The sequence below is a fragment of the Gambusia affinis genome, linkage group LG12 (genome assembly GCF_019740435.1).
Source record: "Gambusia affinis linkage group LG12, SWU_Gaff_1.0, whole genome shotgun sequence".
NCBI classification, from domain to species: domain Eukaryota; kingdom Metazoa; phylum Chordata; class Actinopteri; order Cyprinodontiformes; family Poeciliidae; genus Gambusia; species Gambusia affinis.
The window spans coordinates 8,860,922-8,875,495 of record NC_057879.1 but is presented as its reverse complement, the minus strand read 5'-3'; the positions used below and the strand labels follow the sequence as shown (position 1 = coordinate 8,875,495).

Genomic DNA, 14,574 nt, shown 5'->3' with positions numbered 1-14,574 from the left:
GCCTCTCGTACAATGATGACTGGAAAAAGGCACAAGCATGCCTCGGCGGCCAGCGTTGATGATGGATGGATGGATGTTAATTTTGCTTTCAAACAGAATTGAATCCGTGGCTATTAAATATATTTCAGGGTATCAATGTACATTACATGTTTTACAGATCACCAAAGTTAATTGCTTTACATATCATTTCTTACTTTGGAAATACAAGGTACTTTAAAGGAAGAAATAAATGCAGGTATTTTTTTTTATTTTTTAGAAAACCTCACTAAATATTTTTGCTGGAAAAAAAAAAAAAGAAGAAAGCTTTAATTTGTAGAGCTTTTGAAACCAGAATGTGTATTTAAAAATTCATCAACAGTAACTTGTTTGCAGGAAATGGAATTAGTTTCTTATTAGGAGTTATTGAGGCTGCAACATTTCTTGAAAAAGGGGCGGGGGGAAAAAGAATCAAATTAGAATCCCACCACCTTGCTGCTTCCTGCTGAGGTTAGAGGCATGATCCCGCCATTAGACAAAAGAGCTGGACAATGTGGTTCCTGCTGAGAAGACTGAAGTGTTGCTTATGTCAATTAACCCTAATAGCAGTGCTCTCCTCAAATATGTCACTTGAAAACCAGCACACCGTGTTTTTGATGTGTTCACATTTCATTTGGATGAGCTACAAAAAATAAAAACTTCACATTCTCTTTATGCTCTTATGAAAAGACTAAGTTACTATATTAAATATCTATTTTTGCATCTTAGAAGGGCATACATCATACTTTTAGGAAGTTTTCTTTGTAAGTTATTGATCATAGTTATATTTATTTACCAAAATGATAATATAAAAACATGCAACACAAAAATAAAAGAAAGAAGAAAAAAAAAAATCCAGTCGAGAATAGAGCCAAAGTTGTAAAGAAGTTTGAAATGTCAAATTTGAGAAGAAGTCTACAGCTTGCATTTTAATTTTTATTTTGAAGATTTTATTGAAATCAGTGGCAAATGTGAGGAATAATGTTGTCTGGAAGCAGTAGCTTGAAGCTTTAACACACTATGCATGTTTCCTGCATGTCGGATTTTTGTAGCTAAAACACTCCATCTGTTTTCTGTCTTGGCATTTGGTGACCAGACATCAGCTAAATATGTTTGCTTTAAAAAGTTTTCTTTCTTAAATCTACAAAACAATATTCAGTTGCACACTGATGGATCAGTCGAACGTCAGCATATACTTACTGCACATGCTGACATATTAACTTTTATGTAAGAAACATCTTTTTAAAATTACTTGTATGCTTTGAAAACAGCAGAAAGATGGAAAATAACCACATTTTTATTATTCTGTGAAACGGGAAATCTTGTAGAAATCTGTTGTGCTTTTTGAAAATCATATGACAATCTCACAAAATTGGCCGGTGGAGTTTGGATCCAAGGCAATAAAGTTTGTACCTTACATGGTTTAAAAACTCAAACTTGTCATCAAATTATCCAACTTGAGTTTCATGAACAGTCCTTATGTCATTCTGTACCGAGAACAAAATCCATTTCATTTATCAACCAGATACTTTGACTTATTAGGCTAACAAAATATCAATGTTGGCTTTAGGTTTACAATAATGACAAAGCCGATCTCTGTAAAAGAACTGCAGGAAATTATTTTAAAGTTGAATACATTTTATTAACCTGTCACCCTCCGAGGGCGGCACTGCGTTAGAAGGAGGTGAGGCAACGCAACAAGATTTGGTGGAATAAGTTTTATTGGTGCTGCAGTTCACCAAGACACCGACACTCATTTCTCTACTGCAAAGCACAGCAGCTGGCTTTAGCTTTTGGCCACTTCCACTCACACCAGGTGAAGGGGTGACAAACAACAATAAATTATTTACAAACTCAACACAAAATAAATGGTACAAATAAATATTTACATGCATGCAACTTAGAAACAACTAATCCTAAAGTCAATCAAGAAATTAAATCAAACTTAATATAACTTTAGAGCATTATCCTTCTTGGCTTACATGGTACGTTCCACCCTTCCAAGGAGACACACCTGGAAGGTAAACCCCAATTAACACAACACACAACTGAAATACAGAAATGAAACAAAAGTATCTATTCTATAAATAAATATCAATTAATAGGGATGGAGCCCCTGGTCTCCATCACATAACCCATAACATCTTATTAAAAGAAGCCACAGTTCATAGTTTTTAAATGTTAAATAATATTTTCTGAAACGTTTAAATATAGGTATAAAGATAACAGTGGATTTGATTTTATAACCTACAGTAATGCAACCTTACAGACGGACTAATTTCCACAACACTGAGAGTATAAATTTCATTGCTTCAGTGAATTCTTCATTGACTTTTACATTCACTGTGTTTTCACTGTATTTGCCCATTAAAAAATATGCCATCTAGATTGTACAATATTTGCCTATAATATATGTCAAATAAAAATGGCTTTTAAGAGAAGCTTATTGAAAAGTTGATTTTTCTTTTTTGCAGCCACTATATGTAATAAAAATGCAAGGTTGCAGACAGGTATTAACTTTTTATTAGTTACAAAAAAGCAAGTGAAACAGCATTCACACACATTCTGATTAGAAACCCTGTTTGTCCTTGAGAACTGGAAGCAGAAACGGAAGGAGAGAAAGAAAGTCTTTATGTGATCTTCACTGGCATCTCTTCAAAAGCCTCTGCCCCACTGAGCAAGAGTGGCACAAAGCATCTGCCTCCCATCATTCACAAAAGAAGTCAACGTTTTATACTGTTAAACACTGGATGGAGGTTTCCCATCTCTTATGGTTTTCTAAAATATCACAATGTTTACTTTTCTGGGTTTGTTCCATAGTCTCGATTCCTTTTTTGTTGTTGTTGTTGTTGTTGTTTGTGCTCCTTTTCTGTTTTGGTTCTGTACGCTCTCCTACCTTTTCTTTTATTCACCCCAACTCCTTTTCAAACAAAATCCCATTTCCATCTGCAGAAAGCTGCAATAAAATGTAAACAGTCAAAGTCAGTGTCTTTGCTTGTAATGTTTTATTTATTTGGGACATAGCCCTCTCTCTTTGTCTGTGCGTGTGTGTGGATGGAAGTACTAGGATATGTGTGTGTAGTAGTGGATCAGCTCTGTGCCCCTAGTGTGCTTTTCTCTTTGACTGCCCGGACCATCAAATGTGAGACGGGTGGGGGATTGACGGAGAAGCAGCAAGTGGTGTGAGCAGGTGGCCGTTGACATGACACCAACAAAGACAAAATAGCCAGAATGTTGAACTATGCACATAAATGCATAGTCACACACACACCCACACACACACACGCCGTCACAGTTCTTTCAGCACCATCCCTCCAGAGCATTGGCACTCGCGCACACAGAGCTGGTTTGATTCTCCCTCCCCAGGAAGAATGCCTTATGGTCCATCTTTGAAGCGCACCAGCTTTGGAAACGCTTCTCATGTTTGTTCTGTCTTTGCTAAGGGAAATATATCCCAACCTCCCTTTGCAGAAAGGTTGTTGTTTTCATAAAAAAAAAAAGGTTTATTTATTTGATTTTCTGACATTGGCGAGCAGAATGGTGTGGGGGGGCACAGGATGACTTTGGTTACAAAGCAACCTGAGAGGCAACTCAGCCGTTCCCCCTGAAAGAAGGTCCTACTAGGGTGACATCTCGGGAGCGGCGGGCTCGATGTGATTCCGGCTTCAAATTACAGAACGCTTTGACAGGGTTTCTGTCTTCCTGTCTCAGTGGGAGCCGGTGGACTCCCCGTAATGAGATGTTAAAAAGCTAACCTCCTCTCATTACTCCTAACTGTCCTCCCCTTCCTCTCCTCTCTATTCCTCTCTCTCTCGACAAGCTCAGAGCAGGTTTTAATGAATATTTTAGTGCCTCTTGTTCTCATTCTGCTTGCTGCTTGGGATCAATGATTAAGTCAATGCTCCTACCTGACACAGCTCTCCAACCCCCAAACTATTTTGCAAGAGCATTCTTTTTATTACTCCAAAACCTTTTTTTTTTTTTTTTACCATACCACACCCTGCATATCACCCTCGAGGAATTCCTTCATTTACTCTCACTTAATCAAAACACAAAATGTGTTTGCCGTAGACTAATAGAGGTGGAGGGGGGTTAGCTAGTAGCTGTAATTGTCTCTTATTGAGCTTCGTCGTCGAGGGAATCACCGTAAGGAAAGCACACAATAGCGACAGGACGGCTGATATGAATCTAAACCATCCAAGTGCTTTGTCACGTTTTACATTCAAATAATTTTTCAAACAGGTGCCCGCTTTTCTGCCGGTCCTGTTTAGAAAGAAAAAGAAAAGGCTTCACTTCCTTCTGGCAGTTTTGTAAAAAAAAAAAAAAAGAAAAAAGGAAAAAGTTCTGTGAACATCCAAAAGAGAAATGAATGATGACATCTTCACAGTGCCAGATGGTTGTTAAATGTTACATGCCATCCTCTAACAAAATTAACAGTGAAGATTGTCAGACGTGAATGCACTGAATGGAACCAAGCTCGCGTCCCACTTAGCATGCTACTAAGAGGAAAAAAAAAAATCACCATCTTCAGCAAAACAACCGAGATCCAGTCATTACAGTCCCTATTTATGTGCTTTGTTAAAATGACAGCTGAAATCATGCAGAAATACTTTCAGCAGGAAGTGACAGATGTTTGACTCGAGCGTGATCAAATCCCAGCCAGCCTTGTTTGTGATTGCTTTGGGCTGCAAATTTAGCAACACATAACTTATATTTCAGTGCAAGCTGATGAGTCATACAACATAGACCAAGAAAAAGCATAAGTTTTGACATCTAAACTAACTAGCCTCATCTTCCACCTTTCCTGGTCACACGTGGGCACAGTTTTCTAAGGTATACTCAAGATTTTCTTGGAGTCGTGGTTGATTTCAGTGCCTCATCTTTACACCTCGGTGTTTCCACTTAGTGTGCCGAGGTAAAGGTGGAGTGCTGTGAATATTTTGTAAGTCAGTATCTGTGAAGACCATTTGAACATTTACAGTTTCACCTTTTGAGCAGAGTTTTAGAGCCACTGTAAAAGCATCAGGTGTAGTACTGTTATTGTTCAAATTTCTTTTATATTTTTGTCAGGGATGCATTTTTCTTTTTTCCCTTTTCTTCTCTTAGCCTCTCTGCCACATTCATGAGCAAAGAGCAGACTCGGGAGGAACTAGTCAAATCGTGCTTTTGGGGTCAAACGGCACAATTTACATTAACAGCGGCAACTAGGAAGTGTTTGTTTTCTTCACTGAACCACTAAAATAATACAGATTCACTGATTGATAGGGATTCACAGCCTGTCAAAAAGATAATGCTATAAATTGGATCAAAGTATACGAATTGCCCTACATTTTACTAATGCTAAATGGCTAAAATTACCCATAATTTTTCACAAGTATACATTGATTAAATACTAAATAGTTTCTCTTGATTTAATTGCCATTCATTCTAGCCTACTTCTACTAAGTGCCAATAAGCTAAATAAAAGAGTGTAATAGGCAAGGTCTTTTTAACGCAACACTGAGATATTATGTCATAAAATTACACTCATGTATTTGAACAAAATTTTATGATTGAATGTGGTTCAAAAATTCATTTGGAAGAGTCAACTGCATAAAATATGAGAGGCCATGACTGATGACAAAAACCAAAATAACTATGTGAGACCTTTGCTACCAGATGTTATTTATTGGAGTCAGATAACCACATTTCCATGCAACACATTAGGAATAATCAGTAGATTATTAAAATGACTTAAATCATCTGTTCTAAATGGATTTTAAATGCCTCAAGGTAGCATGATTTGATAGATCCTACTTGCATCCTTAAAGTTACACACAACACGACAACTGGATAAGAAGGTTTCAGCAAAGGGACAACATGACCAGCGTTCATTTGGTAATCTTTTCCCAAATAGGCATATCTCACTACATAATGAGAAATTCTTCCCTTTTGTTTTGCTCCAATACTGATGAATTTTTACGTAATGATTTGATCAAATCTGGCTTCTGGCTTAAGCAAAAGATTTCCTTAAACTAACTTAAAATGTGAGATATCAAAGACATGGAGTTGTTTATTAACTACTAAACCCACCTCATTTGGGCGATAGCCGGTCTCCACTAGCTACAGTCTAAAGTGAAGAATCTCAGGCAAACACTGGGGCTTCAGTAGACGTTTATGGAATCGAGCACACCAGCAGTCATCTGTAACGCTGAGCTGAAAAATAAAGCTTACAATAGTTTACTGCGTCTGTTTCTGGATATGCCACTTCCCCGTTTCTCTGTAATTTTACATTTAGTTCAGTCAAGATGTTCGGGCTGCATGAAAAGGAGTCTGGCTGATCAAAACACAGCTTTGTTTCTCTAATTACCATTTCTCCCTCAGCCACACCGTGTCTATAAAATCTCAAAGGCATTTTAATGTTACATTGCACACGGCCATTTTACCAGCGTTTCGCTTCAGCCTGTGGGTTCTGTTGTTCCAAAGCTGTGACTTTCCCAAAGGCATCACTTTGTGCTTTGTAAATATTTGTGTGTGCTGTTTTTACAGCTCAGCCCCCGTCAAACACTGTATGTTTCAGACGAAGCATTATATGGAGTATATGTTAACAACAGAAGTAGGTGGAGTGTGACGCTAAAAAATCTTCCACGCATTTGAATTGCCCACTCATGTATGTTCAAAGACATAATACTATCATCACTTGGAGTACCTACAATTAACATACACTTAGTATAAAATGTTTACAGCAGAGGAAACTATTTCTCTGAAATTTTGTCTCGGAATATTATGTACATAAATCATGAACACCAACCTTAAATGAGGCAAGAGAAATCTCCAGTACTCCCTGTACTCTTTGGGTAATTTTGGTTGGTCAACCAGTGATGGGAAGGTTCACAACTTTTCCATGTTTTCTGCATTTGTGCAGAACGGGTTTCACATGGCTTTGTAAATGGTTCCAGACTGATAGATGTCAATGATTTCATTTCAAAATGGAAAAACCGCGTGCACATCTGTATTTGGTTGTGGTAGCGACTTGAAAATTGGCTTAAAGCTCAGAAGGGACCGTGCTTTTTCTGTGGCAGCTCCCAAGCTGTGGAATGATCTTCCTTTGGGCAAAAGACTCTTCACTCGCTGTTTTGTTAGGGAAACATCGCTTAAATAAAGTTGGTATGGTAAACTGTTTACAGGTTGCTTACAAAATGTACAATTAAGGAGAGGCACACAATCTTAAGGCTGTACTTTTATAAGCAGCTTGGGTCAAATAAATATGCAAGACTGATTACCTCCAATTACAAATCAGCAAAAAGTTATTATACCGCTCTTGCCCTTTAGCTTTACAAGGCAGTTTAATGTCTTATAAGCGATGGGTTCAGGTTTATGGTTGTAATGGTCTGTATTTGGTCTCGCTACACTCATTAAACTGGTTTCCAATGGCAACAGTCACTATATCTTCCACTAAAGAAAAACCTCTGATGAACTTCTCCTACATCAAAAAGGAGTCGGATAAAGTTATTCACTCTCTGGTCAACTTTGAGGCGAATTCATCGGCTACAAATTATTATGTACAAACTTAACTGTGATCATGAAAGTCATGTTATACAGCACGCATGGCACATCTTCTTTCTGAAGATGTATTGTATTTTATACAGTCTTAGCCTCCCTCGCCCCATAGTGAATAGAAGAACATGCTTATTGATGCAGCATTGAACTGAAATATTCAATAAAACATTACTTGTGAAAAATGTACAGTACAAGGTTGCAAAGGGTGTTTGTAAGTTGTGAGCCTGGAGTGAAGATAATGACTGCAGTTTCCTGGAGGAGAAAAGAAGATATTTCCTCATTAGCTGTGGTCTTGAGACGGCTGAAGGACTTAAGCCACTGATTTATTGAAGTTGTTATGTTTTGAAACCTTGTTGTGACCCTAAGCGGCACTGTAAGTGGGGGTGATGAAATGGGCCCGGTTAGGGAGTTCAAGCAGGAGTCATTCGCTGCAAAAGAAAATAGACATAGTGAGTGAAGACACTCTTAATACTTTTTACTGTAGCAGTACAAATAAACTTTCCTATGTGGATTTTTTGTTTTTCGTTATTCCAACCCTATTCCTACATCCAGGCATGGAGCCAGTAAAAGTAACTAAAATATGACACTGATGTTGCTGTTGTAAATTTTGTTTTTTTGTTTGTTTTCTGCTGTCTAGTTAAAGTCTTTTTGAATTTTAATCCATTTAGGAGCTTGCATGTCAGTTACCTTAGACAAAAAAAAAAAACAAAAAAAAAATGCTACACTTGCATCTGTCACTAGTAGTGGTATGTTAGATCTATGAACATGGGAGGGGCTGACAGCAGCACCAGCATCTCCGTCAGACATGTATGGATGATATGGGCTTTTTTTTAAAGGTCTCAAGTGTTATGCCCACATATTTATCTTTTAATGCTTAGATTATTGCAAGTCTTTGTCAATTGGGTTTGATCTGTGTTAACTTTATTGCCTTCAAAATTCATCTTCCTATTAGAGCTAAATGACGCTTTGCATTTAGCTCTATTCATGTTGTCTTCATGAAATTGTTCTTCAGTATCTTGCAGATTAATCTTACATTGAAGTCCTTTTCAGTTGCTGCCTCCAAACGCTACAGAGGTTAAAGATGATACTGGAGCTGTGTTTTATTTGGTTTAACCACTTGCATACAGTGTTTACTTGGTTATTGGTTGGGGTTTTATTCACTGCTTTTATACGTTGTCTAACCTCTCCTATTTTGTTGTATTTTTATTATTATTATTATTATTATTATTATTATTATTATTATTATTATTATTATTATTATTATTATTATTATTATTGTGCATGTATATCACTTTGATGCCAACTAGGTTGTTTTTTTTTTTTTTTCAAATGTGCTCTATTGAATGAAAATTAAATATGAAAAGTCAGTGGAGAAAGTTGCCTCTGAAAGTGGGTCACTGGAGGGCTGTGAATACTCATTACATGAAGCAGCTGTGTTGCTAAGCTGGACACACGACTCTAGTCTCTCCACTAACCCAAGAAAATGGTTTACAATAGTTGAGACAGCATAAACCTAACATCTTGGTAAATAACGCTTCAGTCAGTTAAAAGGGGTGGTCAGGATGTATTATGTAAAATCAACTTTTTTGAGCTTTATATTATAATAGAACGTTATTCTTTCAAAAACATAAAATATTCATAACACCCTTTTAAAATAAGTAAGATAAGAATTTAGTTACATTGGCGAGTTCTAAATTATTTTAAGTTGATCTTAAACACCAACAAGTATTTGGGATTAACATAAAGTAAGTTTTAAAAAGTACTCCAAGTTTAAAAGAGAACAAAAGTAAACTCAAACATAGAGGGGAAATAAAAGAGCACCAGTAGGTTTATCATCCCTTAATAGCAAACAAATGAATATTTCACACATTTTTTTGTCAGTGTTGACATTTTTGGTTGTATAATCCTCTACATGCCTCAAAGTGTCTAACACCATTGACACTCAGGCAGCACCAGTGGCAGCTGACTGAACAAATAATATATACAGTCTGTCACCCAGTCTGTGGAGCAAGATTGGGCTTCACACATCTTTGCACATGTATTCACATAATGCAAATCATTTGTCCGTCTGCACTGACAGAACCAGTCACTTCCATGTTTTGGACATAACTAATTATATATTTTTTAATCAGTGCCAGCTTGGTCAACAGTTTATCATTTGTCAAAATGCCTATAAAGCAGATAAAAGGACGTAGCATTTTTCTCCCCCCAGAAATACTGTATTTGACCTTCTGTGCTACTAATATGCACACGACAAAAGTGTTTTTATATAGTATAGATGTTCTTTCCCTGCCCCCATCTCATCTATCCCATAACCACTCTTATATCAATGTCTTACCATGCTCCTGTTCCAGCACCCTCTTTTCTTCTGTCATGTTGGTTCACTGAAAAAATAGAAAAAAGTAACCTCCTGTTGTCTGTCTTTTCACCAGGCAGAAGAACTTTGCCCGAGGCATTGAGCATCAGCTCCCAGATGGCATGGTGGTGGCATCTGTGCCAACGGAGGTCCAGTGCCACGAGGAGCTGTCAGACCCTGTGCCTGACCCAGAATACCTGACGGGTATGAAACCATATTCCATAGTTTCCTCTCTTGGCCCACGCCTGCACTGCAGTGTTTTATCACTGGCTGGTCCAAATCCAAATATGTCACAAAAAAAAAAATCTGCATTTGAGAGCTTAATAATCAGTGTGACAAGATGTTTTAGATCCCAAGGTGTTTGAGCAACTATGGTGACATTTACGCCGTCATTTACAATGCGATGATTGGTCACTGAGTTGAACGGCAAGTTATGAAAGAAGCTGACAACTTTCCAAAGGTCAACCACACAACTCTGTAAGTCCAGGTGGTTCACAGACAGAAGTTTACAATTTGCTTTACAACAGCTATATCATTTTTAACCACAATAAGGATAAAAATTATGCTGCTTTTTAATTAAAACACATTTTATTGATTTAACATAAACCAACTTTATGACTTTTAAGGATTATTATAATATTTTCAGCAGCTAATAACAGTTGGGTACGTTTATTCCTGTTGTGCTTTTATTAAAATTGCAGGTTTAGTGTAAATTGTACAGGTTGCAAGAGAAATGTGACCATAAGAGTATCGGCTACTGAAAATGACAAAACGCCATACAAAAATATTTGAAGGGGGAGGAACACTTTAAAGAATTGGTTTATGAATGAACTATATTATTTTGTCTCCTTTTTTTGTAATGTTGTAACTTTATTAAACTTTACTAAATTTAAAATGGAAAAAAAAGAACTTTTGAATGAATGATTAGATTTCTAAAATTTAGAATTTAGCTTGAACAATATATTGTTTTAATTTGTTTTTCCTGCGACATTTCAGTTACAGAGCAAATCAAGTCTTTAAAGAGGAAATCTCATAAATAAAGGGAGTGTATTCTGCAGGACTCCATACATTTACAATAATCTTGTCTTCATTCACCAGGAGACTTAAACTTAATGAAAGTGATTCAGCATTTTTCGTAGGAGTGCTTTATTCGGACAGGCTGCTAGATTTGCTTTCTACGCCCGATTAAGTGGCTGTAAAGTGGCTCAGTTTAGAAATCATTGAGTCCAGAGTACAATTTGTTTTCAAATAACAGCAGAGATGCAAGTCTTGTCAGAGTAGCAATTTAAAGCCACATCATTCGAGACTGTCTGAACTGTGATGGACAGTCAAATAAGGCGGGACAGCGTCGGCTCAGACTGCTTTTCTTGGACAAATTTGAGGATATTAAAGCCGCCGAATCTAAATGGATCTGCCTTTGTCATACCCCTGAGCCCTCATTTCCCTCATCTTCCGCACTCGGTCCCTAGCTCTGCCTGCTCAGTTCAAACCTTTTTATCCATCCATCGCCCCTGGGTGTGAAGTGCACACAGTCCAGAACAGAACCCAGCACAGCAGCACTTCTCCTCTAGTGACTCTTTTCTGGGCTTTGGATGTAACAGCCGTGGGCCTCACTCAAAAGTAATATCATGAATTGAGATATATTTCCAGCCCATCCAGCAGTGCAGCACAGTAGCAAGCAGCATACTTTTGGGTCACAGTGGGTTTTTTTTTATCTTCTATTAAATTATGGTAGAAGAAAACAGATTACTGATGTTACAGCAGGGGTGTCAAACTCCAGTCTTTGAGGCGCCGATGTCCTGCAACTTTTAGACGTGTCCATGGTCCAACACTCCTGAATAAAATGGCTAAATTACCTCCACAGCTTGCATCCCGGTTCTACAGAATGCTGCCAATGATTTCATTATGTGATTCAGGCATGTTGAAGCCAAGATGCATCTAAACGTTGCGCGACAACAGCCTTTCAGTTTGACTCTTGTGAGTATGTGGAAACTATAGTGCAGAGCTGTCCAAATCCAGCCCTGAAGAGCATGTGTCCTGCACGTTTTAGATGGTTCCCTGGCTCAGTGAGCTTGAATCAAATAAATGGCTCCTTAACAGGCCTCCATAGAAAATGGTGAGACACTGAGAATGTAATCAAATCATTAATCCAGCTTTGTTTCAGCATCTAAAACAACTTTCATTGGTGTGGCATTGGTGTACTGTATTGGTCTAGAGGAAAATTTAACAAAAAGAAAGATGATTTATTATGAACACAGATGAGGTTTTCACTTCTTGAAACTGGTTAAGCCTGGTTTCACAATTACTTACAAGCTTTAGCTGAATTTAAATTTTACATTGCCTTAGTCAGCAACAAATAACTGACCAGTGTGTCAAAGGAACAGGTAGGCTAGAGGCAGTGCAGTCTGACCTCGTACTACAAACAGCCTGACAAGGCAGCAGTTGCCACTTTCTCTTGCATCTCTTTAGAAGAATCTAGAACCATAACGTTTTGCCTTTGACCTTATTTTTTCATTAAAACTAAGCATAAAAAAAGGAAAATGAAAAGACAAAACAACTGAACCAAGCATAAAACTGATTTTGGCCACACCACCACATCCACCCATACTATGGTCTCATTTAACCTTTGTATTTTATTTATCGAGCGCAATTTTAATCTAAACCAAGCGTAAAATGGTTGAAAAAAGCCATTCCTTAAAGATTTTGTTGTATTGAAGCAACTTCCCTCTAAACCTGAAAAGAACAAAATGTTTGATGGTAGGGAGGACTATTCTGTTCCTGGAAAAAGTTGGGTGGAAAAGAGCAAAACTGCAAAAGAACAAAGTTGTGAATCAACACAATACAAAAAGCCAGAATGCCACACAATAACCTTAGCTTTTCTTTGTTTTGTGTTGGCAACACATGCTTATAATTGAGTTAGTGCTACTGCCCATCAGTCTTATCGTACCCTTAAGGGACGTACGATGCATATAAAGTTCTACGCCCTACTTACCTACTGGTCTTTGGAAACAGATGGCCCTTCATAAGCTCATTGAATTCTTTCTTTAAAATACTTGCTATCTCCCAGCTCATTGACGGTAAACTGTGCAAGCAGCAGTGTAAAAACTTATTTCATCTTCACAATCTTGGCTGGGAAAGTGGTGGCACCGTCCACATGAAGTCACCTGGGGCATCTTCTCACTTTACCGCACCTGTTCTCTTGGCCTTCCCATATCCACAGCGTGCACAAACACAAGCGGCCGACACGATCCTCTCCAGTCCCATCCGGCTGGCTTCCTTCCACCACCACTCCTCTCCTGGCAAGCCATCAGCATTATCACCAAGTCTGAAGTTAATTGCACGGCTCAGGTAATTGTCTGTGGTGTATACAGACGCGCAGAGGTGGTGCCGGCAGGATGAGCGTCTGTTGAGCCCCGATGAGCACATGCCACCTCTCTGTCCCTTGCTGATTCATCCAGGTTTTGTTGCTTTGGTCAGAGTATTTGTCACAATGTCAGCACTCCTTGTTCCTCCCCACTCCAGTCCACACAGGGGTGAAATCATTCATCTTTCTTTTCATCTCTCCACTTGGAAGTCGTTCATCACAAGGCCAGAGACCTCCGTCAATTATTCCAATGGGAGGGAGACTAAGAAAAGAGAGTCTTTTGAAAGGCAAATACATCTTGATTTAATTGGAAAACAGGTGATCCCAGCACAGCGGCGCAGATTTCCCCAAAGATGAAGCTTGAGAGATAACTGACCAGAGGAGAGATAACACACTGAAAAGTTAAGAGAAAAACTAAAGTTAAAATTAAAGTTTTATTGTTTGAAAGACGGTTTGAAAAGGACAAAAACCTGAAGGAGAATCTGTGGGAAGATTTTTGAGTGAGCTTTCAGGAAAAAAAACAAAAAAAAAAACAGAACAGAGTCCTGACAAAGGAATCCATGGGTGGAGATTAAAAGGGAAGCAAAGGGGAGGCTTAATCTGTTGACATCCCTTCCTGGTAGCCCTTATAATGACACGTTCATTATTGACATCTTGAGCCGATCTCTGCCTCTGATTGACTGTTTTAAAAGCCTAGTGTGAGAAGATTCAGAAAAGGAAGACTAAAGGTAAAACTGTCGTCTCTCGCTGCAACCAATCCATTTCACTTTTAGACGTAGAACAAGACTGATACTTTTAGAGAAATGACTGCCATAAACATTTAGGTGTTTCAAATCAAAGTTTTATGCAGCTGTTTTCACAAGTCTTCATGTTTTCTTGTTGTTTTGCCATTCTAGCAGGATTCCCCGGTCCATAAATTTCAGTGTGGTAAAAGAATGGGATCCTTTTAACTTGTTTCTTTTAAGATGTCAAATATTTTAGTATGTGTTCTTTTAGTCTCATGTTATTTATTCCCCAAACAGTTGTGCAATGCAGGGATTTTGTTTTCTTCCCAGTAGATTTAAATTTTCTGAAGTCTTTTCTTGTGTACTATGAAAAAATTTTGTTTTTTAAAAAAAACTATTTTTAACAGTTGGTCCAAACAGGAGCCAGACTTGGAGAAAACAGTTCTACAGTGTATTATGAAACAATGATTTCATAGGTCTTTTTCTTTAACACTTATCTTGACCACTGATCAAACTAATAACAAGACAAATATATTGAAACATGTTTTGAATGTTTTTAGGGGTTTTTTGTTTTG

The 14,574-nt window shown here is 37.8% G+C and overlaps 1 protein-coding gene across 7 annotated transcripts in view; it reads left to right on the top strand.

The window, feature by feature from the left end:
* astn1 (astrotactin 1) overlaps positions 1-14,574 on the top strand; it is a 342,774-nt gene that overhangs the window by 161,364 nt on the left and 166,836 nt on the right. For all 7 annotated transcript variants that reach the window (XM_044133570.1, XM_044133572.1, XM_044133571.1 and 4 more), the window contains one exon: positions 9,987-10,114. In XM_044133570.1, the coding sequence (XP_043989505.1) occupies positions 9,987-10,114 (128 nt within the window). The remainder of the gene's footprint in view (positions 1-9,986; positions 10,115-14,574) is intronic.